Raw genomic sequence first — 23,558 nt, 5'->3', positions numbered from 1 at the left:
TGTGTCCATCCTTCTTTGTCCTATTGTGCACCCCTTCCCCACACGTAAGCCCATGGCCTCTGCAGCTGGTCCCTCACAGCAGCATCTTCTCCACATGTGACAGACATACCGACTTATCTATTTTCATTCTAAATTATGGTAATGTGCTTCCAGGTGACAAAATGTTACATCTTTCAGGAAGTGAAGGCATTTTGGCTTGGTTTTTCAGGGGGCATAAGTCTTTACACCAAATAAAATGTCCTCATGTTGGCAGGCTCAAGCACTATGACTGGCTGTCAGGAAGAGATCCAAGGATTTCCAGCTCCTTTCAATCACTGCTGAATAAAGCTACCTGCTTTAGCCCCAACTGAGTCTGTCTCTGGATCCACAACACCCTTCTTTCTTCTACAAACAACTGCTACTTATTAGCCATGAATCCTCTAGCTCTGCCAATCGTTCCAGGAAAGCACATGTTACTTTCCAGACTTTCCTTCATATGTCGCTTCTCAAATCCTACACTCAATATTGGTAAGTCCAGAGGTCTGATAAAATCATTAACAAGGGCTGTATTTTTGGGTATTAATTAAAATTCCTATAAATTTCCAGCCTGATTTTTTTCATCTTTTTTTTTTTAATGCCAAGCAACGCACATGTAGCTAAGTGAGAACCAGTATCGAACATAACCAACACGTTCTTCAGAGTTGAGGCTTCATTGGTCACAGAGTTGTCAATAAATGGCGAGTGACTGTATTGTAATGACACAGGTCTGGGTCAGGTGGCTCAGCATAAACCACATGATCTGTTTTATTTTTATTTATTTTTTACTTTTTATTTTATTTTATATTTTTTACAATTTTATTTACTTATTTGACAGAGAGAGAGCCCAAGCAGGGGGAGCGGCAGGCAGAGGGAGAAGCAGACTCCCCACTGAGCAGGGAGCCCAATGCCGGACTCGATCCCACAACCCTGGGATCATGACCTGAGCCAAAAGCAGACTCTTAACTGACAGCCACCCAGGTGCCCCTGATCTGTTTTATTTTTAATTTTTCTTTCTCTGTTGGCTCCTTTCTTAGATACAAACAAGCTATATATCTCCTCTCTTATGTCACTCCTTCCTCCTTAAATACTATCTAAAATTCTAAGTTCCTTTAATGCCAAACTCAACTCATTGCAATAGAAATTCTACCCACATCACACCACTGAAGCCACTCAAGGATAACCATAGTCTCCATGCTTGAGGAGCCCAAGGATCCCAAGCTCGATTCTTGGAACAGTCTGTTAGACACTGAATGGTTTTGTTCCCCTCAAATTCCTAAATTGAACTTCTAACCCCCAGTGTGATGTCATTAGGAAGTGGAGCCTTTGGGAAGTAATTAGGGTTACAGTAAGTCCTGAGAGTGGGGCCCTCATCTGGGTTTGGTGCTCTTACAAAAAGTGACACCAGATAGTTCTCTCTCCCTCCTCTTCCCCTTTCCCTCTCTCTCTCCCCATGCTTGCACAGAGAAGAAGTTATGTGAGCACACAGCTAGAAGGCAGCCATCTGCAACCCAAGAGGAGAGATCTCACCAGAAATCAACCATGCTGGCATTCTGATCTTGGAATTCTGGCCTCCAGAACTGTGAGAAAATAAATGTCTGTTGTTTAAGCACCCAGTCTGGGGGATTTTACTATGGCAACCCAAGCTGACTAAGACAGTCTCCTCCTTGGTTTCCAGGATACTGCAGTCCTCCTGTTTCCCCCATTCTTTTTGATTCCCTTGTGTTTATTGCCTTCAGGTTTTCCTTATTTATCTTCTCTCTCAAGTGCAAGTGTTCCTAATGTTCTTCCTCCTACTTTCTTCTTTTCTTATGTCATAACCACTCTTTTGGCCACTTTAAACATTCTGACAATTAACCGTCAAATCTAGAGCTCTGGCTCAGACCTTTCTTTTGAGCTCCTGACTTAAATTTCTAAATAACTTATGGCTGCCTCTATTTGGCATGCCTTTACTGCATCTTCAATTGATAAGTCTGAAACCTAGCTCATCAACATCTCCCCAGTTCTACATCTGTATTCTACCTTCATGCTCGCTTTATTTTTCCAGTCACACAGGCTCAAATCATGAGAGCTGTATTCTAGTTTTTATTTCTTCCTTCCTCTCTGCAAACCAATAATCCAGCTCTAATGAATCAAGCTCAAAAAACTTTTTCATATTCATACCTGGGGTTTGACTTTCTATTTTAAAACTCTTATTTTTAAACTGTCATTTCGGTTATTGTAGCACTCTATTAACTAGTCTTTCGGTAGTCAATCTCTTCCCATAAAGCTTACACATGACCATAAAACATCACAAAAATCTTTAATGCACCTTGCAGTTTACATAAAAAATACCTAAGCTGCTTCTTAGAACATTGATTATTATCAATTATTATCAGTAATCTGTCCTCTTTCTGTAGGACAAATTTGCCCACCACTACACCTCTCCATGTACTTCATTCATACCAGATTCCAAAGTGTGGCTAGAAAATGCATTCACATTTCTAAATTTTCATTTACATGATATGCAAAATGGTCTCATCATAGCAGTTTCTCCTGTTGAAAAACATCCTTTCAGGCCAAGTTCAAATGCCACTTTTATTAAGAAATTTTGTCCTATCCTTCAGCAGATACTGCTCCATTAGCTGGACCTAATCTCTTTCTTCCCTGACACTCAAAATGTTATATTGTGGCATTATGGCACCTAACCCAGTATACTTAGTTATATTTTGTGTGTCTCCCTTACTATATCACAAGATTGGTACAGTCAGTGCCTGCTTCTTGTATCTTTTTTTTATCCTGAATATTACCTAGCACCACATCAAGTACCTATGTGATTTTAAGCTTACTGTTGAAATAATGACTGATTGAATAAATGAATGAACAAACAGTTGATCATCTGTAAATGTTACTATCAAGTAGTAAAATTCTATGACAAATACTTAGATAAAATCTTCTAATATTTACTCTAAAAACAAGGGAATAGTTACAATACTTTCATTTTTTTACAATACTTTTAAAGCCATTTATTGTTATGATTACAGGAAAAATAATTTCAAAATGACAGATTTTCTCATTTATAAGCTTATTAGAATAGTGACTGAGTTCTTTCTATGAAAGAAAACATGTTATTTCTATTTGATTGTGATGTCTGTTGGTTCCCTATCATATTTCCTTTCATAATCAAAGGAAGAAAGACAAATTAAAAGGCATACCCAGGGCATAATCATGAATGCTGCAGGCTTAGTGACCTCTACTTATGGACAAAAAATGTTTCTCTAGCAGACCAAGAGGAAAATTTCCTCAGAGCATCATTCCATTTAGTATGTCACTTAGCTTTTGCACTCAGTAGAAACATACATTCAAATGCTTAAGAAACAATTGCAAGAACATAATAATATTCTATTTATTTAGGAACCTATCCTCTTTTTTTTTAAGATTTTATTTATTTGAAAGAGAGAGAGTGCAAGCGGTGGGGGGGGCAGAGGGGGATGGAGAGGAAGGGGGAAAGAATCTCAGGCAGACTCCAGGTTGAGCATAGAGCACAGGGGCAGGGCGCGATCTCAGGACCCTGGGATCATGATCTGAGCCAAAACCAAGAGTTGATGGCTTAACCTACTGAGCCACCCAGGTGCCCCCAGGAACCCAGTTTTAAAATTACTTCCTTGCATCAATCTAATGCCTTTTTGTGATTGTAATTGTTTTTAGTTTTGCATGCAAAAGGCCATAGGGGTGAACTGTCACATTTCAGCTCCATGTGCCATTAGATTGGCACTCATTGAGGTTATTTACCCAGAAAATAACTAGAAGTGTTAGTTTGACATTTTGTCATTAATATGTCTATTTTTTAAAAGGAGCATGTCATTTACATAATATTAATTTTTCAGTTGCATAGTGTTAACTCATTTTGCTCAAAAGGAAGTAATTTGGATCTAAATAATTTACTTAATTATGAATGCCATTCCCAAGAAAGAGAATTTTACCACTGTCTTTATATTAGGTTAAGCTTAAATATTTTCCTATCAGAATACATTAAGTTACTTCAGCTAAAGAAATTAGAGATGTCAAAGGCAATTATGCTATTCAGTCGATCTTCTAGGGTAGGATTATGTTTAATTGGGCATCTAACTGTAAGTAACCCAAACACCCAATTTATTGGTTAAACTCCTCCTAAATTACATTTCAGAAAATGTAAAGCAAGTGCCCAGACCTTTGGATTAAATTTAAAAACTGCAGAAAACTTTGCAAAAACAGACCCACGACGTCATCCCTCCTAAGTATCTCAGAAACAGCCTCTTACAAGGATGTAGTCAGACTTGCAACTCCTCACAATAATATTCAAGCAGATAGATCAGTTGGAAGCTCTTCATTACGGCAGCTGTTGTGTGTTTACAGCTACATATGCAGACTGCCGAACACCCTCAGTGCACCATAAACGTAGGAATTACACATCCAGAATGGTAATAAACTCATTGGGTGACGTGCTCTCCAGAGTTTTCAGCCCCTTTGCTCCAGTTGGCAAAACTCTGCTAGATTTTAGTTGCTGTAGAAAAATATTAGATTGTTGTGATTTTTGTAAGTTTGGAGACAAACCAGAAACACATAAAACAGCAATAAAAAAGGTAAAAACATAGGCACTGAGATTATTATTTTAAAATGACAGTCTCATAGAGAGTTATAAGAGAAGCCACAGAAGAATAAATGAGAAAAATAAGTAAATAAGTGGCTGTGTTCCATAGAAGGTTAGCCTCAAATACTCTCTGTGGGCCAGCTCAGCTGAGGGGTACATCCTGTAGATCATACTAAGAAAGCTGCAGGCTATTAATTAGAAGTATATTTCCTACCATAATAATCTGAGAGTGTTGAGAAATTATAGCTAATAGTTGAGCAATTTATTGGTTAAACAGTACTTCCTAGAAAACCAATCCAATTTAGAACAAGCTGATTTCTCTCTTAAAAGCAGGATCTCAAATAAAATTGATTTCTAAATTCATAATAGTGAAAGGGATATTCTCAGGCTTATAAGGAAAGAAGTTCCACGTACAAGAAGATGATCAGAATGTACAACAATGCCTGGCTGCAAGAGGGTTGTTAAGCATTGTTAAAGTCACACCAGCTTATCCCAGCAGTAAGCACTGTGTACTATTCATCAGTCACTGCTCTTGGACAGATGCTTATGGAGTTCTAGGTACAAGTGTATATAGAATCATTGGGAGAGCTTCCCTAAACGCATATCCCTGGGTACCAACACAAGATATCCAATCACATAGGTCTCTTCTTTCATTAATGGTTGGAACAGCTTTCAGAAATGACCGTCACCAAAAATCACGTGAAAGTTTCTGAAGAACCATAATAAAGGCAGAAAAATCAGAAACATGGAGGTGCATAATGGTAGGTGGTGGAATGGAACCCTCATAAAGCCATATGACATGGGACAAAGGAAATCTCTTAGTGTCTACAAACATTCCAGTTTAAAAAGTATTTTCTCCTTTTTCACTGTGTTTCTTCCCACTCCCTCCCTCTTAATGAAAATTGTTATGGTGCCATTTTACATCTGGACTCTGTGGCTATGGTCTATTATTTTTTTCTCATTTCATGGCACTGTTCATTTGCCTTCATGCTCACTGATGAGTCCCTGCCAGGGGCTGCTCCTGATGGCATGCTGGATAGCATGAAAAGCCTGGCAAGGGAAAAAAATGACTAAGCAAATTTTACTATCAGTGTTTTATTTAGAACTTGAAATGGATATAGCAATGAGTAAGCCTGCATTATGATCTTAATCCTTAACACTGAAAAAATTATTTATTATTTGAAATAATAATAATTCCATGGATTAAAAAAATATTTTTTCCCATAGACTCCTTCATCTGATCCTCAAACCAATTATATGATTTCTGTTATAGATGCCCATGGTACTGCTTGGCAAGTAAAGATACGAAACACAGAGGTTTAAGGCCTGTACATTTTTTGACATAAGGTAAGATGAGAAATTTCATGCCAGTTAAGACCTAGGCAAAGACTATCTAACCAAATAGAATTACACTTACAAGTCATAGAATTTCACAGTGACTGAGTTTCCTCACTTATAAAATGGGAGAAAATAACACCTATTCCCCTTCTCTTGCTGGCTTGTTCAGGTGGGTGAAAAACATATACAACAATGTATATGTTATAATTATTTATACTAAAATTCTTCACTTTTAAAGGACTGTTTAAAAAAAATTAACACTGCTAATGGGGAAAATTGAGGAATTTTTGGATGGTTCAATTACCTTTAGAACTTCAAGTATCCGTGTCAGTGTGGAGCTCCTCACCTTTATTTAGCTTCTTATTTCTTTTGATGCTTTATGGCTCAGAAGCAAACCATTCTGGTTGTGACCTTGCAGTAGAAGAAGCACAGCTCATGTGTAGCATTATGGAACATCTTTATTACAATATCCATTAATGCTCAATAAATAAGAGGGGCATGGTAGGACAGTTGCTTAAGGGAACTTATTCCTGGACAGACTTCTTGCTAGTTGCACTCAAATTATGAAATAGTCAAATTTCCCCAGGTGCTGAATTTCCTTCCTTCCAACCCATGATTAGTAATGGTGAAACTCCAGAGTGATAAAAATAACTCAGAAACTTTATTCAATCATAGTCTAAACTAGAAATTAGAACTAGAGTTTGCATCTTAAACCCAGACCTCAGAGAAGTGTTGATGTTCCATAAAGGTGAGGACCCATGTAAAAGGAAAAAATTATTAGCAGAAAAGAAGCTGAAGATTCTAGGTAAGAATAAGGATATGCTCAGCTGGTTGTTGCTTCATGCTCCTTGCTTTTCAAGGAATGAAAACAAAGAGACTTTTAGTATTCCTACTGCAAGAGAATGTGAAATTTGGAAAAAAAGGAGAAAAGATTAAGAAAGGAAATGAAAACTGGAAGAATATGGAAATGGAAGAATATGATTTACTCAAAGAGAAGCAAAGAGAAAAGGGAGAGGAGGAGGTAAAGCTGGTCAGATAACTCACTTGGCATTCCCTGCCCCTGGCTTCTTTCTTCGGAAAATGTTGAGGAAAGTGTTGGAGTGGCAGGGCAGCTTGCCATCACCAACATGCATGCGGACTACGTCAGAGGTGGTGAAGGCACTGCGGACATTCCTCTCAGGCTTGGCAATAATGATGTACATCTTGGGAGTGAACATGCACCCCAGGGCCACCGTTACACTGAGGCTCACTGCAAAGCAGGTGGTGATGATCTTGTAGTTGCTCCCAAAGTAAATGGGCACAAAAGCTAGCCAGATGATGCAGGTGGTGTACATGGTGAAGGCAATATATTTGGCCTCATTGAAGTTGGCGGGCACATTGCGGGTCTTGAAGGCATAATAGGTACAGCTCATGATGAGGAGTCCATTGTAGCCCAGAGGGGCCACCACACCCAGGTTGCTGGTATTGCAGATAAGGTAGACTTCCTTGATACTTGGGTAGGACAGGATGGGCATGGGGGGCTCCATGATGATCAAGGTTACCACCAGGGTTAGCTGCACGCTAATCAGAATTGAGGCAATGATCACCTGGGCCCAGGCGCTCATGAACCTGGGCTTCCGGGTGCAGATCTTCTTCTTGCTGCCAGCTAGGATACGTGCAATTCGGTTGGTTTTGGTCACTAAAGCAGAGTAGCACATGGCAGAGGAGAGGCCAACCAGAAGGCGCTGGAGGTAGCAGGATGTGGTGGTAGGTTTGGCAATGAGAGTAAAAGGGCACACATAACCAAGGAAGATTCCAGCTAGGATAATGTAGCAGAGCTCCCGACTGGAGGATTTGACCACTGGTGTGTCTCGGTATAGCACAAAGATGAGGGTAACAAACAAGGTGACAAGTATGCCCAGGCAGGAAAAGGCGATGGCTATGATGGATTCTATGTTGCTCCACTCAAGATAGCGCACAGGAATAGGTTCACAGCCTGTAATGAGAAAAATAGTTTTAATTTTTTTTTTAATTTTTTCTTTTCAAGTAGGCTTCATACCCAGCACGGAGCCAAGTGTGGGGTTTGAACTCACGACCCTCAGATCAAGACCTGAGCTGAGATCAAGATTCAGATGCTTAACCTACTGAGCCACCCCAGTGTCCCAAGAAAAATAGTTTTAAAATCCAAGATTTCTGCTATCAATAATAACACTGCTTATTAGTTACCAGAGACATAGCTATGTTCACATCTTCCACATTTTGTGTATTTTATTTCTTTTTTTTTCTCAAAGATTTTATTTATTTATTTGAGACAGAGAGTGAGAGAGCACGAGAGGGGGGAGGGTCAGAGGGAGAAGCAGACTCCCCGCTGAGTACGGAGCCTGATGCAGGACTTGATCCTGGGACTCTGGGATCATGACTTGAGCTGAAGGCAGTTGCCCAACCAACTGAACCACCCAGGCACCCAACATTTTGTGTTATTTTAATTATTTTTTAAAATGCCTCATTATTACACTAATATATATACATCATTGTCTTATGAAGACAATTGTATTCCCAAACCTGATCTCACCACAAGACTAATGTGACATACTTGAGCCTATAAAAATAATCTTTTCTCCCAACACCAGCTTTACAAATGGATGCCACTCTGTGGGTGGAACTTCGTTCTACACTTTCAGAAAAAGAAAAAGAAGGAAGCTAAACTGTGTTTCCCGGGAAGGTTAAATAGTGATAATGTAATAGAATACGTTAGTAAGAAATACACTAACAAAATTTTTATTTTCACGTAGCTATTGTCCAGAGCTAAGTCCAGCTCATAGACAAGTACTGTTTTGGCCGGCAGAGTGTTTTAAACATAAATTTTATTTGAATTCTTTAGAAGAATCTACATTTTCCCATTTATTACATATTACTCACTTTGTCTCACCCCTTGAGTTATGTATGATCCATCTGTGGCATCTGAGGGCCTTGAGTTATCAGCTTCTACTAGACATACCAAGGAAGGATGAAATCTCCTGTCATCCATCTCTTGAAAGGAGAGATGTTCCTAAATACCTGGCTTATCTTTTCCCTCAGATGGAGAATAAAGTCTGTTTTGTATTTCACGGAGAGAGAGAAATTTGTCAGGTCCTGGAGATAACCCCTTCATAGAACTTTGTGTTTGGTCTGGGCCAGTATTTCCCAAATTGTGAGAATAAAAATATGTCCATGACTTTAAGAAAAGACTCATTGTTCTACGGCCATGGGAACAGGAACCATCAGAACCTGTTTTACTCCTGTTTAGTCAACAACAGCTCCCCTCAATGAACATGATTTCTGCAAGCCAATCAGTCAGTGTTAACCCTTGCTTCTGATAATCACCCAAGTAGGAACAGACTCAAGGCAATAAACAAGCTCCAGCCATTCACAAGCACACAGTCTTGACTGATCACAGTGGTCCCTCTCTCTTGTGTGTCAGGGGTTTATCTATGTCAAAGTCTCAACCTCTTCCTGGGAGAACTTGCGCTTCCTCTAAAAAGTCACATTTTAATCCTAAATCTTCTCATTTCCTTGCAAATTTTAGGAAAATGATTAAATAGATAATTTAGAATAAGAAGAACTATTATGGGGGGCTTTTGATAGAACATATTCAATTAATTAAAATATTTAAGAGTGGCTGTAAACAAATAAGGAGATAAAATACTGAATAGTCAATACTAAACTTTTTTAGTTGGCATCCTGAGCTTGCTAAATAAAATTCAAATTCCAGTGTAGTCTCTGTCAAGGCCTTTATAATCTGAAAGCTAGCCCTCTTTTCATTCCTTTTTCTGTGCAACTTTACCTGGTTTTGTAAATGAGCTAGTCTTTCCTTAGAGTTTTCATTAGAAAAGAATATTACATTTTATATTTCTAGAACACAAGTCAGATCTATGGAAGTTGAATTAAAACCCTGGTCTAGAGCCAAATTAAGAGCTATAATTAATGATTTTCCTGAACTTCAGGGATACAGGCAAAATATTTTCTGTAGAATGCAGGATTTTTATTAGATGCTTATTGTCGTACACTATAGATATGTACCAATTAACTCAATTAATTGTTAGCCTCATGGAGTAAAATGTTTAAACAGAAGACTTAAATAACCTAGTGTTATAAAGTTTAAAAAATAGAAAATGCATTACATAAGGCAATTTTGAAAGCTTTTCTTTCAACAAAGATGCAAAATTATAAACTAAATAAAAAGATAGACTTTATGACATCTTCAGACAATTCTGAGGTAGACTCAACACCTGACAAGAAAAACTATACCTTTTCTTTTTGTAAATGGGCTCAGACCTGAATTAGGAGACCAAACAGAAGAAAATGTTAAAATGTAAAATTACTAACTTAGAAAATATCCAAAAAAAAGAAAATATCCAATATGTGATTAGACATTTCTAGATAGACTTAAAAAGTAAATAAGCCAGAAATCAATATAGTTGTGGATCTTTAGGTAAAACAACCAAAAGAACCTCTATTCTCTATGATCTGGGAACCTGTAGATAAGGAAACCTAGAGATACTTCAAACAGAAGTGTCATTTAAAGAACCAATGTCCCACATTAGCTAAAATTCAGGCCTATTACTTGAAGTCTGTCCAGTGACTTAACTCCATGGCAAACACTGGTACCCAATAACTCCTTGTCCTTCCTCTGAACTCCCAAGGGAAGCAATACCTCTTTTTTATTGATACAGGTGTCTTTATGTCCACCAGTAATCTCACTATTAAGAGAACATCAGATAAATTGGTTTAATAAAACCATAGAAATGGTGAAAATCTTTAACAATCTTATGCCCCAACCCACAACTGGTACTTTGAGATTATTATGAGAAGGATACACTATTCTCTGTGACACAAAACCCACAATTTTAATAGGTAGGATTAACTTCTAGACAAAATGTACTATGGTTCCCTACAGATGATCAAATTACAGCTGCTAGTCATGAAAATACCTACACTATGTATAATTAAAAAAAATTATCCAAGGAATATGTTAGCCCCAGAATCCCTATGGATAAAAGACTTCACAGAAATAGGAAGATGGATTGGAACAGAGCACATAAACATATTGATTATCATATGTACCTAGATTATCATAAATCTTTCTTTTTGTGTAAATATAAAAATGATACACCATAATCTAGATGTATTAACTCAACAGCATAGCACATATCAAAGAACCATTGCTCATTGTGGTAGGCTCACTGTAAAAAAAAAAGGTACCGTAAAAGTTATAGATACTATAAAAATACTTAGAAATACGATAGAAATATTTTAGAGATTATCATGCTAAGCAGACTGCTCTGACTAAAAATCCTAACAAAAGCATTTCATATAAAACAAATAATTTATGATAGTAACAAATTCATGAAGAAGTTCAAGTATTCAATTATAGATACACAAAATGTGGCCAGAAAAGAAGTTCTTAAAAGAAATTCCAGAAATTTCATGACTGTGTTGTAAGATTCATGAAGATAATGTCTGACAAAACCAAAATGGCTATCTGAGAGTACCAGATAAAATATCTACCAGGCATTGGCTAAAATCCTGATGGAACAAATGAAAGAATTCATTTCAGTAGGGACAAATTGGCCACAAAATTAAACACTATTGGGGAAACATTTTTCCAGGATAGCAGATGTGGCCAGTTCATGCTTCATTTGTAATTAAATCAATTAAGACAAATTGTAAAGGTGGAGGCATTAACTGAAACAATTGCAAAAGAACCTCTGAGTTACTCCAAAGGGACTGTATACAGTTTTCTCCCTCTGTGGTTTGTGAATATGTACTAGTTTAAACAGTGTGTTTATTTTGCAGATGGGTTGAAGCATTCTGTTGAAAAGCTACAATACTTACAAAGGCTAAAATATGATTAGATTTTGTGGTCTTAGCACATTCCAAGTTGTCAATCTAGTGATATGAGAACATTTTCAGTGGAATACTTATTCATGAATTTAAATTATGCAAGGCTGTCTTCATTCCCAGCCCTCTGGACAAATGAAAAGGAACCTTAATATTGGTGAAGGTTACACCCCTTAGTGATTTTAAACTGAGGTTCTGCAGAGAGCCTCCAGAAGCTGAAGGCACATGGAAGTTGACTGTTTACTGAAGAACTTTATAGCAAGCTGATGACTATACAATGATCTTCTGTGCAAGATCATCTGAAGAAGAGTCCTACATATATCATATTTCCTTTGTATACTCTTTCTTACTCATACTTCTCTTCTTTACTGATTTAAAACTATATAAATTTGAGTTTGCCTTTAGTATTCGCCTTACTAGTAATAAGTATTTGCCTAAACCTATGTTTTACTAGACAATCATTAACTCAATAATTCAATTATATCAAGCTATTGTTAGGTATATCTCACTAACTTCCAATAATGATATTTTTGTATATGCAAAGATTCCACAAGTTCAGATATTTGAAAGGACTCAGAAGATTCATAGAACATACTCATGTAATGTTTTTTACTTAAAGGCAAAACGTATAACATAGTAAGAGAAAGACAGTGCAGGTAAGCACCAAGGGGCAAAGGGATATCCCAGTGCAAGCTCTCTAAGATCCTTACTCTCACAAGGGCACACTTCATCTTTGAACTGAGAGCTCAAGGCAGAAGTTCCCAGTGAAGTCTTTTAATGACCTTCAAGTCATATGGCCAAGTAAGCCCATCTAATATGCCAGCTGAAATCCATCAGTAAACAAACTGATTTTGGTTGTTACCAGTGGAGCTTCAAACTCAAAACTGCATTTAAAAAATATCAGTCCCCTTAATGTAGCCAAGAGTCAAAGACAGGTAGGTACTCAGGCATCTCCACAGATAATCAGCTGTCCAAGCCTAGCTGTAAATTAAGCCTAGTCTACACAGTGTACCATACACAAATGAAGAAAAATATGCTTATGTTAGGAGATATGAGTATTCTGTGCTTGTAACAGTACCATTTTGTCAACAACACCCCAAAACAATATGCTTACAACTCTACTGTGATTGCTTTATTTCTTCTGAAGATCCTAGATTCTTTTCCCTATGGGGAAACCAGACTTTTCAATGACAGTCCAGGACCACCCAAAACAGTCACTTGAGGATAGGGACTGATAATTTATATTTTGAACCAGCTTTGTTTTCTCCTTCTTTTCCTTCTTTCCTTTCCTTCTTTTTTTTTTTTTTTTAGACATCCTAAATTTCAGAAGCATTAGCTTTGATTCCTTGAGAGAATTTGCTGTAATATCCATATTGTCCATATATATAATATAATATGTAATGTACTTTTTTGTCCTGTATTTGAGGTTTAAAGAGTTGTCCAACCCCCGGATGTGTTTGGGTATCCCAAGCCTGGAAGGAGTGGGAGTTACCTTCAAATAGTGGTAAAGACTGTCCTGGCCCTACCTGACCCCCAGCAACCAAAAGCAAAAGACTTTATGTGAGTTGCGCATACTCTATCTAAAGCCTCGAAAACTTAGGGATCTGGCAGTATCTGTGGTTACAGTTTTCCCAGAGAATTCATAGCTATCAGACAAGTCCATTTCCCAGAGAATCCAGAGCTATCGGACTACAAATTCCTGAACAAAATCTAAGAGAAGTAGTAATAACTCTGATCTGAGGTACAGGAAGTTACTCCTAATTTTTTAAACAAATATTGGTTCACTTATAAGATCCAAATGCATTGGAGGAATGACAATTTAATACTGGGTTTTTTCCCAATTAGGTTAAGACAAATTTAATATGAATCAAGAAATAAAGTCCACAGTTATTCTACCCAAAAGGTCTTTGGACATTTAATAGCAGTTACAATAATACTTCATAATCAATAAAGCATCATCAAAATGCTTTCTTTAATGTTATTACATTAATATCAATTATCTACAAGGAGAAATTCTGTTTCATGGTCAGTGTTCAACTTTAATGTCACCCCTGTCTATTTTTCATGTGAAGAGACTAAAAAAAGAGGGGCGCCTGGGTGGCTCAGTCGTTAAGCATCTGCCTTCGGCTCAGGTCATGATCCCAGGGTCCTGGGATCGAGCCGCACATCAGGCTCTTTGCTCAGCGGGAGGCCTGCTTCTCCCTCTTCCACTCCCCCTGCTTGTGTTCCCTCTCTCACTGTCTCTCTCTCTCTGTCAAATAAATAAATAAAATCTAAGAAAAAAGAAAAAGAAATAAGTAGCATCAGATTACATATAATTGGTTCATGGATTGTTAAACTACTGTCAAGTTTTATATTGTGGCAGAAGAGATCCCTGTTTATGCATCATAAGAAATAGAGTGAAATTTAAATGCTGAATTAAAATGTACATTTTCCCAAGAAGAAAGTATGAGAAACTTATTAACAGCTTCAGAAAGTGCTTCCTCTAAGTAGTATACCATTTTTTTCTTTATAGCCAACAAACGATATATTCTAATGAAAACAATAACACATTTATAAACATGTTTTTATTCATTAATATTAGAGCCTTTGGAGCATATATGGAAAGTAACTATCTCATAAAATAATTTTATGCGTATTAACAAGCTTTATCTTCAGTAAAAACACCATATCCTAAAGAAGAGTGATTTCTCATTTTAACTAAAATTCAGTAAAAAAAAAAAAAAATCCACCTGTGAAAACAAAACACCTACTTAAAGGCCATGCATTTACTCCTCTGAGTGTTTCTACTGGTTTTTGGTATTCTCTGCCTGTGGGTTTTCTCTTTTCTCAACTACTGCTACCATGACAACAACCAACAACACATTGCCACGTAGTGCACACTTGCTCTGAGCCTGACATGGCACCAAATGAGTGGCAAATGAGACCTCATTGTCCATTCATGAGTAAGACTGAAAGGAATCCAGAAATGACAGGTGTCACTGAAACTAAGTATAAACTAAATCAGAGATGTGTACTCTGAAAGACCCAAAACATAAGATTTGCACAATAATCAAATATATGATCCAAAAGTAGCTACTTGCCTATTGCTATTAGGAAAGGGCAGTCTGAGTTGTTGCTCGGCTCAACTCATTTGAACGCTAACGTGACTTTTATGCATGTGAAGGATGATAGATTAAATATTTTAGAAAGATAATCACATTAAATAAGTATAGTGAAGGAGGATTTTTCTTTTATGCTTTACTCACTCAAAGAGCCTTAAATCAATGGTGATCATCATTTGGCAGTGGGAAAAAAATATACCCACAATGGGAGATCTCTAGGGAATAAAATATATGACTTCGAGTTCCATAATTATAACATATTGGATCTTTTGAAAATGTTTTTTGTATTTTAATGTCTTAAAATAGGATAGAAGTTCTTTACCAGGCATGAGATGAGCCCCAATCAAAGTAAAAATGGAGCAGTAGGAAAAATTTGGGGAAGCCCAAAAAAATGTAGACAAGAGAAAAATTCTTACACCTCAAAGCCAGGACTTCTGATTTCTAAAATCAACCTGAGAAAGGCTAGCTTTGTCTTTGAGCCCTTCACAGTCAGCTGTAGTCTCAGTCAAATAGCAGAGAGGACTGACTAGTAAGTCAACCCCCTATTTGATTTAAAACGGCCCAGCAGGAAGCACACACTATGAAGGAGGATAAAGATGTGAACAGAGGCATAGCATGAGTGGGAGAGAAGACTTGTTGTCCAAAAGTGGCTGAAAAAGCTTTTCCAAGCCAGTCTATTGCATGCAACCAGGAGATAAGTTAGACCCAGGGATAAAAACCCTGGATTCTCATAGTGGCTTCTCTATTAACCAAATGCACTGAACTGGATGAACTTAGGTAAGTCCCTTCTTCTTTCTATTTCTCTCAATAGAACATTTATTAGACAGCTATTATATCCTAAGCACTAGACTATGAGCCAGAGATTAATGTTTCTCACAGGATGGGACAGGAACCAGGTGCCTCAGAATTTGCTGGGTCCCATCTAAGAACTGGTGAACAGGAATCTCTGCAAGTGGGTAATACCTGGGTAATTTTTAGGCATATTAAAGTTGAAAAGCAGTTTTCTGTGACAGAATAAAAATATGAGTGAGATACAGTTTTTATCTTCAAATGTATTCTAATCTAACTTCCTTCTCTTTAAAAAAGGTCTTTGTACTAAATAATTTCTAAAAGCTTTCTAACACTCATTTTAGATTAACTTTTTCTAACAAGATTACCATTTTACAAGGTACTTTCACTGAATAAGTAAAATTTTAATTATGTGACCTGGTTCTACTTACCCAGCATTTTTTATGTGTTCTGAATAAGTCATACAATTTCTTAGCTGCTATTCGTATTTGGAAACAGGTGAAAAAGTAAAAAACAATCAGAAATGTTACCCTTCATAATTATTTTCAACAACACCCAGGGATCAGGAGTCAGTGAACTGGGCTCTGCTTTTAACTATTTGCATGACCTTGGGCACACAAGTACACCCCTTTGGGCCTCAGCTTCCCCTTTCTAAAAGGAGGGACGAGATCACTCACATGACAAAGTCTTTATGTACTCAGATGACAGTTTCTATGGCTCTATTACTCTTAAAATTTGTGAAAAGTATTTGTGAAACATCTCTCATGTGTGAGCTCATATCAGGATCCATGGAAAACAAAATTCATATATTTGAACATTGCTCTTATGAAATTTACAAACTCATATAATCCATCCATATGATATCCATTGATTTTACTAGTAAACCATCTCTTGCATTCATATATTCATCCATTCCTGCTGCAGCTGCAGCTGCCCTCTGAAATTACTCACTTGAACCAATGCAATAGTTCCTAGCTTCTGTTTTTCATCCAGTCTCACTACACTCCTCAGACTGCTAGGAGGAGCATCTTTCTGAGACACAAATATCATGGTGTTATTTGCTAATTTAAATTCTTCAATGGTTCTCCTGTGCTTAAAGCCACAGTCCAAACCCTCAGGAAAAGGTCATGCAGAAGCTTGTTACCAACCCTACTAGTCTCATTTCTGGCCTTTGCTAGGTCCTTGTGCCTATCAACCAACCCCATACACTTATTTTGTGGTTTTCCCCAAATGTGTTACAGGCTTTCATTTTCCCATCTTCTACTTTTTCTCTGGAATTTCATCTCTTTATCTGCCTAACAAACTTTATGCACTATAAATATCTCTTTTATATTAATAACAATTTTATATTATTTTTACATGTTTCTTCCCTGATAAGTTTTAAGCAAAATAAAGTAATAAAGCAAGATAAATTTAAAGCAAAAAAAAAAAAATACTGCCTCACACATAGATGTTCGAGAAATGATTGCAAATATAAATGCAGGTACTAGAAATACCTTCAAATAAAATTTTAAAAAAGAAAAACAGAAAACAACTGGTATACCAGAATACCCCTTTAATACACTTTTATTTAGATTAAAAAAATCCATGTTTATAATAAAAAGAAATTTTTTTTAAATGAACTTGCCTTTCAATATGGATCATGGAAAACTTATAAGAGGTTTCTGTGCGCTCTTTGACATGAGCAATAAAAAGTGCTCACTGTAAATAAACATCAAAAAAGACACGAGCTGCTTGCTCACATTTTAAACAATGGGCATATTGAGAAGGCCCATAGTTAGGGACAAGGTCTGAAGTGAGGCACTTCCTACCTGTTAGATCTGCACTGGGCCACCACCCCAAGTCACAGGCTTTGCAGGTGAATTCATCTTGCACGTATTCATTCTCTTTGCAGGCTGTGCAAATCCAGCAGCAGCTCACTTCTCCTTTCCGTATGACCTGTAACACAGGGATAGTCCATATGACTTAAAGATGGTCTCCCCAGAAAGTCTTCTATTTCAATATGGACTTGTTTTCATACTATAATAAAAAAAGAATAATTCTTCAAAATATCCTATATGCTGAGGAAACTTATGTACATGCATTCGAATATACCTGATTATCTTTAGAGTTCAGATGTGAATTTCAATTCATTCCATGCTGGGTTTGGAGGTTTTTCAAAAATAATGTCTTTCATAAAGGGAATTGATGACATTATCTTTTTCAGAGTTAAAAAAATGAAACAGTTGAATTTTATTATTTATACTCATTTGTATTATCCTCAGAAAAATAAAAAGAAATTTTTCTTCTCTGAAAGAGCAATGTTTAACCACAAAAGTTCTTATGTAATATTTTCTTATTAATTCGTAAAATCTGAGGAATTATGGAATTTTGTAATTATGAATGTCTGAGCAACTTTATATACATAAAAACAGAATGATGGCTAAGAAAGTCAACTCTATTATTGGCCCTGTGACTTGCTCTAGTGAACTTAAAACATTACGTAAATTGTTGGAAGAAAAATTACTAGTCCAAAATTACTGAAGAATCATTCATTATTAGAGTAGTTTAAACTTTCTCCCATTTTCAATCTGTTTGTTAAGCATATTTCACTTGACATGATACCAAAAAAGTCAAAACATTTAAAGTGATTTTCTTGTAAGCAACACGTATTAGATCTTGCATTCATCTCCAGTCTGAGAACTTTTGCCTTTTATTGAAGTGTTTCATACATTTACATTTAGTATAATCATTGGTGTGGTTCGAAATGAAAATTTGACCAGATGCTGTACATTGTGTACATAAGGTATAGTGTGCTGGATGTTTTTCCTTGAAGTATTGGCCTTTGTTCTGGCAGGCAGCTAACTCCTTGTGAGCATTGTTTTTATTCTTTTAGGACAAGTCTAGAAGAGTCTCTACTCTAGGAATAATTAAGCCTCATTATTAAGGTGTGACCACCTGGGGTTTCTACTTAATTCCTTGTGTATTCAACAAGGTATCTCCACTCTGGCTTGTGGAAAATGAGACAATTCCTGGATCTGTGTAAGCTCAGGGATTCCAGCTCCCCAGTAATTTTTTTTTTCACCTGAACTTTTTGAATTCTGTCCTATTCATGTGCAGACTTGTGTTCAGTCACATGCTTAAGAGAACCTGTATGCTAACTTCTAGGACATTTTTTCTGAATAGTTCTATCACTTACACTACACAACAAATTCTCACTGCCGTGGCCTTCCTAAACTTTGATTTCTGTCTTCTTAAATTATCAAGATCACCAAGCTCTGTGTTCTCTTTCACTGAACAACAAGGAAATTGCCTCCAGGCAGAAAGCCTGAGTGATTTTAGGGTTCACCTTGTTTGTTTGCCTTCACTTTCCTGGAATCAAGGTCATGCACTGTTTTCCAATGTCTGAACACAGTTATTTCATATATTAGGTCAAGTTTTGTAGTTGTTTACACCAAAAGGCAGTCTGGGCTCTGTTACTCTTTCATGGCTAGAAGCACAAGTTCTTCCCTAATACATTAAACATTATTAAATGTTTTCATATGCAAAATCAGAAATTAAATTTTAAACATTGCCATACCTTAAAATCATACAACCTCTAGACTTTATGAAAATAAAACTATCTTCTCACAGAGCGGGTGAAAATTTATACCCCTATCTTTGAATTACATATAAAATATCAAATGACAGTATATTTTCAGAAAATGTAAAAGGTTTTCTTTTTCTTCTTTTACTTTCAGATAACTTCAGAAAGTAAAATCAAATTAAGTCTTTTTTTAAAAAACTCCTCGCAACCTTAAAATAAGCATGGGAAATTTACATTCCAGATAATAATTTTTTAAGTGATATGAGAAAAATTGAGTAAATGAATTCTGCTTTCTTATTTTAATTGGCATAAAAGTACAGTAAAAGCCATCACAAAATACTATATATCCTTTTAGTCAGCTTTGTCTCTTTCTCTTTACTATAAAAATAATTCTACTATTCAACAATTTTAAAAGGTGGTAATGCTAAACAAATTGATTTATGCAGGATGAATAGTGAGGGTAGATCCTGTGAGTAACTGGCATTTGGAAAGTATTTAAAATTAGGTTTTCTATGACTGAATAAATGAATGAATAAGTGATTAGCCTATCTCTTTAATAAATAATGAAAATGAAGCTGCTTAAATAGAGTTATATTTTATGACTCCTTCTTTATTCCGCCACCAAGTATGTGTACTTTTGGCATACACATCTATAATATCTGGTTTGTCTTTTTTTTTTTTTTAGAGAGGGTGGGGAGGGTCAGAGGGATAGAGAGAGAGAATCTTAAGCAGGCTCCATGCCCAGCGCAGAGCCCAATGGGGGGCTCTTTCCCACAATCCTGAGATCATCATCTGAGCCGAAATCAAGAGTCAGATGCTTAACTGATTGAGCCACCCAGGAGCCCCTGACTTGTCTTTTCCATCTCTCAGTCACCCCTCTAGACTGAGGTTTTATTATTTCACACCTGAATTCTGGTCCTTGTCTCCTAATCATATAACATGCTCTAATTTCTTCTTGCACTAGAGTAACATGCATACAGCTGCCAGGATCACCCAAATAGGCCATGGGCTCCTCAAGGGAAGGGACCAAGCTGACTTTCATCATTTTCAGATCATAGTCTTCAAGGGACAGATATGTACCAAAAACACACAGTAGGCAGCCAATGGATGGGTATTGAATAAATCTTTTTTAAAAAATACAATTAGGCCACTCAAAGAATTTTAGTGCCTCCCTACCCCAATACCTTTGCAATATAAGCTCTTCAGTCAGGCATTCACTTAGTCCCTGGTCCTTGTTTCTGCACCTTACTTCATCTTATTAATTTCTTACATAAGTCTGCCAAATGAGGACAGAGCCTCTGTGCCAGCCAGCCCCTCACTGTGTCTTCATTAATGTCCACATAACAGTTTGTTTTGTTTGTTTTGGAGGGAGGTTTCAAATACAGTAGAGACATCATTGAATTTGTGTTTCATCTGACTTGCTTTCTATAAGGAGTATTCTGGCTGCTATTGGAGAACAGAGTTTAAAGAGAGAGAGAAAAGAAAGAATGTGTGTGTGTGCATTTTATATGTGTGTGTTTTAATCCATGGTTCTCACATGGAACCATATAGTAAACAAATAAATATGTTTTAATGAAAAAATGACTATTACCTTCCATTTAGAATGTCATCTTTTCTCCATCAGTCCATCTCTGTTACTACTTTCAAGGGCAGATACATCACAAGCTCCAGACTGTATTTCTGGAGCAGTAAATCCTTTCAAACATTGCCTTATTTATAATTCTCTAGTAGCTAAAATACAGTTGGTTTTTTATTACTACAAGCTACATTTTGTCCTCTAATTTTTTCATATTCATATAATAGATATGTTTCTTTCAGATACAGTTCTTTTTAATTCTTGTTATTGTCTCTAATTTATATCCAAATCTTCCCAATAGCATATTATTGATTATTTTTATATTTTCTGTATTTTTATATGAGTCATGCTTACTGATATTTCTTTTGTATGTATAGTGGCCCCTCCTGATCCATGGTCAGTCTTTGTCCAGAAGCATATGATCCTCCTGACATATTATCAGGAGGTCAATAGTAGCCTGACACTACATCACGGTGCCTACGTACATCATTCACCTCACTTCATCTCATCACATAGGCATTTTATCATCGCACATCATCACAGGAAGAAGGGTGAATACAGTATAATAAGATATTTTGAAAGAGAGAGAGAGAGACCACATTCACATAACTTTTATTACAGGATATTGTTACAATTATTATATGTCATTATTAGTTACTGTTGTTAATCTCTTACTGTACCTAATTTATAAATTGAACTTTATCATAGTTATGTTAATCTAGGAGAAAACATAGTATATATCAGGTTTGATACTATCTGTGGTTTTAGGAGGAGGGTGTCTTGGAACATATCCCCAAATAAGAGGGGACTACTATTGTATATATTCAACAACTGAATAAAGTATTTTTTCACTTTTGTCACAAGCAAACACTTTTTATGATAGCTCTGAGTCACAATAACAGTTTTGGTATTTTACTGAAACTGCCCTTGAAGGACCAAGGCTTACTAAGGCCCAGAGCCTGCTTTGATTCTTTTTATGTCCTGTGTACACGGTGCTGTTTATTGTTAGTGAGACCAGGTGAGCTGCTGGTACGCACAATGCCGTGATTCAATTACATAGACCCTGTAGGAATATTTATGCAAGGAAATCAAGTGTTCGTTTTGTGACTAAGTTCCTGAAGTAACCTGAAATGGATTTTTTAATTAAGGTTTTATTTAGAAAAAGAATACAGGCACCCGGGTGGCTTAGTTGGTTAAGTGTCTGACTTGACTTCCACTCAGGTCTTGATCTCAGGGTCGTGAGATAGAGCCCCTTGTCAGGCTCCAGACTCCATGGGGAGTCTTCTTGAGATGCTCTCCCACTGCCCCTCCCTCTGCTTCTCCCCCAACATGCATGCATGCTCTCTCTCAAATAAATAAATCTTAAAAAAAAAAAAGAATGAAAGAAAATAAATAGCATCAAGAGAATATAATGAAGGAAAGGTAACTGTGAATCAGAGGAAACAGAGAAAATTTTCTTCAGAAGAGAAACCCCTGAAAGACTAAAGAGAATAAAGAAACTGAGTCTACTGTAATTAGGACTGTTGGAGAATTAGTTGCATGAGAGAAGAGTTAGCGCTGCCCTCCTCTGTTCCTATCATGTCCTGTAGGAGAGCTGGGGTGACAGTCAACTCAAATACGGATGTTTTTCTCCCACTGCACTGAGTTCCTCAAAGGAAGGGGCCATTTTTAAGTTTCCTTTGCATTCCCAGCACTAGTGAAGTATGGAAGCTGAAGGGACTCCATTTTAGAAAAACTCCATCTCTGCTGTTTTTTTTCTGGGCCCCTTTTACTCATGTTCCGTATTTTGCCTCTAAATAACCGAAGCTCTGTTCTCATTTCAAGGGGGAAATAAGAAAGTTAATCGTTCTCTGAATTTTGTTCTAGGCCCCAAATCCCTGATAACAACTAAGAAAAGCCAGATCCCAAACACGTTCCAGGACATTTGCTTCAAACAAACCTCGGCTGATACTGGCATCAATAGTTTTAGCTTCGCTAATTTATGGAATAACACCTGTTGTTCACCTGACACTCACCTCAATTTGACCCTACCCTGGATTCCTGAAGAAACATGTATCCTAAATCCTTTTCTAATATAACCCCCTAGCCCAAAACAACGACAAAACTCATTCTCCCTTCCTTTCCGAGTCTCCCAGACACTCTGCTATTCTTTGTCACTCACGCTATTCAATAAACTCTTCTTCCACTTTCTCTGGCTCCTGGTTTGTTTTGTTTTTTTTTTTTTCATGTTTGATTTCTATCCTGCACCAAGCCAAGGGCCCTCTTGGCTGGTCTTGTGGGACCCTCCCCTGGGTCCTCAGACCCAGCCTGCCTACATCACTAGCCTGGTTCTTGGCACATATTAATTACTCAATAATGTAGACGGAAGAAAAGAGGAAAATAATATAGACTATGACATAAACAGAAGCAATGGAAATGAATTCAAAGAGAATGAAAAATAGAGTAAAATGGAGAAAACCTTACAAAAACTAAATAAAAAATACCAATGAAAAAACATCCCCATATTGTAATTTATTATAGGGAAAATGTAATAAAAATGGTATAGGAATATAAAATCATCACAAGAGCAGACATATATTGAACCAGGCTATGTGCTAGGACCTCTGTACAGAATTACACTAACCCTTCACAACTGCTCCAGGGGATGGAGTTAATTATGTGTGTTCTGCAGATGAAGAAGTCGCTGCAGAAGGGATCCATATC

General features: G+C 36.8%; 1 protein-coding gene and 1 long non-coding RNA gene across 4 annotated transcripts in view; one reads left to right on the top strand and one right to left on the bottom strand.

The window, feature by feature from the left end:
* LOC118001002 overlaps positions 1-23,029 on the top strand; it is a 37,780-nt gene extending 14,751 nt beyond the window's left edge. Inside the window, exons 2-3 of the long non-coding RNA XR_004676606.1 lie at positions 5,898-5,971; positions 22,722-23,029. This is a non-coding gene — a long non-coding RNA (uncharacterized LOC118001002). The remainder of the gene's footprint in view (positions 1-5,897; positions 5,972-22,721) is intronic.
* Positions 1-23,558, bottom strand: part of GRM1 (glutamate metabotropic receptor 1) — a 419,049-nt gene that overhangs the window by 33,821 nt on the left and 361,670 nt on the right. For all 3 annotated transcript variants that reach the window (XM_034990933.1, XM_034990934.1, XM_034990935.1), the window contains exons 6-7: positions 17,526-17,652; positions 7,007-7,937 (exon numbers count right to left, since the gene is read on the bottom strand). In XM_034990933.1, the coding sequence (XP_034846824.1) occupies positions 7,007-7,937; positions 17,526-17,652 (1,058 nt within the window). The remainder of the gene's footprint in view (positions 1-7,006; positions 7,938-17,525; positions 17,653-23,558) is intronic.

Source organism: Mirounga leonina, unplaced genomic scaffold (genome assembly GCF_011800145.1).
Source record: "Mirounga leonina isolate KUSES-001 unplaced genomic scaffold, KU_Mleo_1.0 Mir_53, whole genome shotgun sequence".
Taxonomy (NCBI): domain Eukaryota; kingdom Metazoa; phylum Chordata; class Mammalia; order Carnivora; family Phocidae; genus Mirounga; species Mirounga leonina.
Note: the sequence above shows the minus strand (reverse complement) of the source record. Positions and strands in the feature narration are given on the sequence as shown.